The 5,071-nt window shown below is 29.2% G+C and overlaps 1 protein-coding gene across 2 annotated transcripts in view; it reads left to right on the top strand.

Annotated features, from left to right (window-relative positions):
* Positions 1–611: 611 nt before the first annotated feature.
* LOC106685326 (peptidyl-alpha-hydroxyglycine alpha-amidating lyase 1) overlaps positions 612–5,071 on the top strand; it is a 32,222-nt gene continuing 27,762 nt past the window's right edge. Inside the window, exons 1-2 of one of the 2 annotated variants that reach the window (XM_067044695.1) lie at positions 612–755; positions 4,080–4,149. In XM_067044695.1, coding sequence (XP_066900796.1) covers positions 699–755; positions 4,080–4,149 — 127 coding nt within the window. In that variant the 5' untranslated portion in view covers positions 612–698. Of the gene's footprint in view, positions 765–4,079; positions 4,150–5,071 lie in introns of both variants that reach the window. The other variant, XM_067044694.1, reaches the window with a different exon arrangement.

Genomic DNA, 5,071 nt, shown 5'->3' with positions numbered 1-5,071 from the left:
CATTTTGGGGGATAAAAGTATTTCATAATAATATATATTCAGTTATTTTAGTTATTATACAAAGCGTAAAGTGGGCAGCTCATATGATATCTGCATACGGCAAAAAGTGTACGGTATGAATACGGAAAAAAATGTGCGATGCTGCATGCTGGGACCCACATGTCGCAAAAAGCGCAGGGGGAGGCTTAGAAATCCACTTTTTAAAAGATTATTCGAAGATTCAAGTTGACGAGAGTTGTTAACAAAATATCGTAATATTAACAGAAGTTTTATTACCAATAAATATCAGAATCTTTTGAAACCATTTTTCATTAAATTACTAAGACGTTGGTGTAAAGCTGAAATTGGTTTGTTATTTTGAAATACGATCATATATATGGAAAAATTAAATATATATTTAAAAGTTTGATAAGAAATTTCCAAGGCACATGAACGTTGTATTAAGAATTAAATTAACATTAAACATGATTAATAATTTAAACCTAGAAAAAAATTAACAGAGTAATTTACAAGAAATTTTGTATATTAAAGATATTAGCTCTAAAAGAATGTTATGGGGCAGTTTTATTTTACCTACATACTTTTTTGCCTGAACGAGTCGTTCACAATCTAGTGTGTAGCGATGTTTACGGAGGATTGAGTTCGTGTTTTAAGCTGCCAAAATTGAAGTTTTTCAATTGGCCCATCAAAAAGATAAAATGACTGAAAATGTCTTGTATTCTTTTATAATATGCTTCCTATTGTGTGGACCTGTGGTAATGTCTGTATGTGTTTCTTTTTAATGTATATTGATGTTTTGCTACCAGAATAATTTTTAAAATTGATTTAGCAATTTATTTTGTGTTTGAACTACTTTAGTGTCTGAGTTAGTATTTACTGTAGTTAACAATACAATTTTGTAGATTAAATATAAAACTTGTCTAGAACAATCAGCTGGGAAAGTATCATAGTCATATGTTGAGAATTTCTGTAATTTAAGGAATAAATAAATTGACATTTTGTTTTTCCATTTCATTAGATTGATGAATAAAGCATTCCTTTAATTTTTAACATCCTAATATTTTTTAATTAATGACTTTAAACATTCCATATGGAAGTATTCATTCTTAGAAAGGCTTGATTTTCTGTTCTATTAATGCTTACTGTTTTGTATTTTTTGTGACCTCTACACTGTGGATCTGTCAATGGATTTTATTTCGACTCCTGTATGGTTTTCCTTTTCAGGGTTTACTGATATTTTAACCATATTGATTATATTTATTGGGTCATTCTCTACAAGTGCTACATTTTCTACCATTAAAAAAGTAAAACATTTTTTTTTCGATTGTATTTTGCATTTCTTACACTTTTAGTGATTTATTTTCATAAAAAGACCATCATACAATTTTTTACGGTACATCAATTTAAAAATTTGTGATTCCATGGTTGTGAGATTAGTTAAGGTTGTAAGGAAATAACGGAAAATCCATGATATATTAATATATTGACAGTCTTAATATCTGAATTCACCAAACTGTATGATAAAAAGTCATCACTTTTTAAAAATCCAACTGACTTCTTAACTACAACAGTAAATTTTTCTGTAAAACTGAAAGTTATTTATTAGTTAATTAGTCATCTAGTTAGACGACTAATTAGCAACAACTGATTTTAAAATGTAGATCATCGGCCTATTGCTAGACGCCTTAACAACATTTTAACAACCCTAGCAACAGTTTCTCTTAATTAATTTTTATAATACAATTATAAAACACTTATTTTTCTTTTTAAATAAACAAAAATTGTAACAAAATAATACAAAAAAGAAAAAATGTAATTGAATTAAATACTAATACTAAGCAAATACTATTTACAAAATATTTACATCATAATTATTAAACATGGCTTCAACAGTACTATTTACATTAAATTTATGTACTATTGTTAAATTTGAGGTGTAGATAGTTGACCGTAGATTAATGATTGGAGAAGTTTGTCAGGGGGTGGAGTCAGCAAAGAACAACATAAGTAAACAAAACCATATTTATTTATTTTATGCCGACGTTTCGACCTGAGTTTCAGGTCTTCATCAGGGCTATAGAACAAAAGAGATAACAACATTTAGGGAAACATACAATTGAAAAGGAATAGTATACAAACAAATTTTGTATAATTCTAAATTTGTTTGTATACTATTCTTTTTCAATTGTATGTTTCTCTAAATGTTGTTATCTCTTTTGTTCTATAGCCCTGATGAAGACCTGAAACTCAGGTCGAAACATTGGTATAAAATAAATAAATATGGTTTTGTTTATTTATGTTGTTCTTTGGTGACCACACCCCCTGACAAACTTCTCCAGTTATTGTTAAATTTATTTGAATGACCAGGATTTTTAGTTCTATTCTTACCTCAAACTATCCACTTTATTCCCGTGGAACACAAAAAAGAGGAATATAGTTAGTATGCTTTGAAGTTACCTTAAATATAATAATGAAAAATGAGAATAAAATTGTTATCCCTGAAATGTTCTAAGCTACAAAAAAAGTTTGCAGTTAAAGAAAGCTAAAAATAATTCAATTCAAAATCAAATTGAGTAAATGTGTTATTTAATTATAAATTAGTGTCCTCCACAATATGCGGCAATTGAGAAACAACATATCCACATATGAGCTTCAGTTTGAGTTTGCATAATAACATATATTAAGTAGACTTTCCTCACAACCTACAAATCCAGGGTTGTGTGGTTTTGCAACTAAAGGTTTCATGGTTTGCAGGATGATGGCTCAATGAGTTCTGTCTTTGAAATAGTGATTTTAACTCCTGATGACACATAAGTTCGTTGTATAATTAGGTTTTAATAAATTTCCCAAAGTTTGATGAAATCGACCAGCGTTGTGAGGAAACAGCTGGAGACACTCATGAATCCCAACAATTGGTTTCCAACCAGGCGAAAACTAATGAGCTAGCAAAATCTAGAAGGTTACAGACGGATTTGCTGAGAATATCCCAATATTTTAAACTGAGCTAATTTTTCTATCATGCACATTCTTCAGAATTGGCCGATTTTTATAACGTTCTAGTGTTGGGAGGTTGAAAATATGGGACAGACATGCATTATGTTGTAAAATCTAAACGGTGAAGATAAGTTCATTCTCCTTAAAGTACTGAGTATTCTTGTCAGAAATCCTGCCTCAAATTTTCTATGTCTCTTTCCATGTCGTTGATAGGGAAATTCAAATATGTAAAAGTTAACAATGAGACACTCCAGGGTTTTAAGGAAATCGAACTTTGAGAATATTTTATTACCTGTTACTGTAATAAAACGACCATTCCAAATGAGTGAGTTAGTAGCATGGTCCTTCCCCTAAATGAAAACTTTTTTTCATATCCATATATATGTAGTAAAAACCTACATTCAGTCAGGGACACAAATACATTGTATATTGTACAGAGAGAATGACCCTGTTGTTAGTTTATCAATAACCATAAAAATATAGTAGAGATTATTTAATCTAAAGTCCAGTAATCTAGGAACAAGAAAGGGAAGTCTATTCTCTGTGGAAAGCTTTGGTGATGTTTTGAACATTTTTTAGTTCATGTTTTTTGGGATGCTGATTAAAAATTTCAAGTTTAACCTTCAATTTTCCTCCAAGATATTATAAAATAATAATCCAAAAAGCTTGAAAAATTAACCTTTTTGGTTTTTTCTTTAATAGTATGAAAACTGTTTGTTATTAACACATTATGCCTACATTATCAGCATCTGGTTCTAATTCTGTTATATTTTGACCACTTCCATTCTTCACTGCGAAACCAAACCATACCTGTCCCTCTGTTTTTTGGTTTACCCTTTAAAATAAAAGAAATTAGGTAAGCAATGAAATACAGATTTTAACACATCCTAAAATCCCACACCAATGATTATGGCCAAACATCATTTTATAGGAGTAATAAAATTATGTTTCTTGGTAATTCTGTTCTCTACCATATTAGCAACTATCCTTAGTAAGTCCATTTTTAGAATAGGATCAATGCTTTAAAGATATTGTTAAATATTATTATGTTAGTATTTTATGATTATTCATTAAATTTGTTACAGGTAAGGACGCATAGCTTGCGTGGAGAAATTGATAATGAATATTCACCGTTAGGATCTGGAGTTTCTGAAGGTTATATCTTTATTTAAAAATCATTTTACTTGAAAAATGAATTTTTTTCTTCTCTTATTACTTTTGTGTCTAGGTTACTATAATCTTGCAGGAATAATATACATGTCATAATGGGAGTGCCATACATGATGTACAATATGTGCTTCTACATGAAATGCACACAGCATATATTATTATAACTTATAGTAAACAAGGCATGTCATTAACTTTAATTAGTTTATTCACATATTATCCAATTTCATAATTTCTTTAGCTTGTGCTAAGTCTAAATTACACACCCTTATATGCCATGATGTGTTTAAGGATAGCTCTATTGGTTTCAACCAGTAGATTGTTGCCTGTGTGCCTAAGGGTTTTTTCCATAACATCAGGTCTTTTAAGTCATTTTATTTAAAATTTGAACAAATAAATATTCCTCTATGTCATTTCATAAGATATGTGAATGTTTTGTTGTAATATGTAACATTTATTAGATATACTGTTCGTTGGTGCTTTGGTCTAACTCTATGGAAATTTTACTGCTTAAAGCTGGTTAATTAGTACACTGAAACCTTTTCTAATGGATATCTTTCTCCAACAGACACCTCTCCTTACAGACAATTTTTTAATTTCCTGGTCTAAATTTATAGGAATTCAGACTCCTTTGCAATGGACACCCTTCTCACAGACATAATTAGATAATTTTCAATCATTGAGAGATAAATTTACCCTATTAAACTGACACTCAATAGATATCATCATTTAAGAAAACTGTATTTAATTGTTTTATAGTTATGTAATTATGTGCATACATTTTAATATATTCATATCTTATATTATTCTTTTTTAATTACCAAATGGTTGCATCTTCCACTGTTTTATCAAAACTCAAAACACCCATTCTATTAATTAAAACCTATAATACCCTCATTATATATATATA

The sequence above is a fragment of the Halyomorpha halys genome, unplaced genomic scaffold, assembly GCF_000696795.3.
Source record: "Halyomorpha halys isolate HHAL.00 unplaced genomic scaffold, Hhal_1.1 Scaffold681.1, whole genome shotgun sequence".
In the NCBI taxonomy this organism is placed as follows: Eukaryota; Metazoa; Arthropoda; class Insecta; order Hemiptera; family Pentatomidae; genus Halyomorpha; species Halyomorpha halys.
This window is presented reverse-complemented; position numbering and strand designations above follow the sequence as displayed.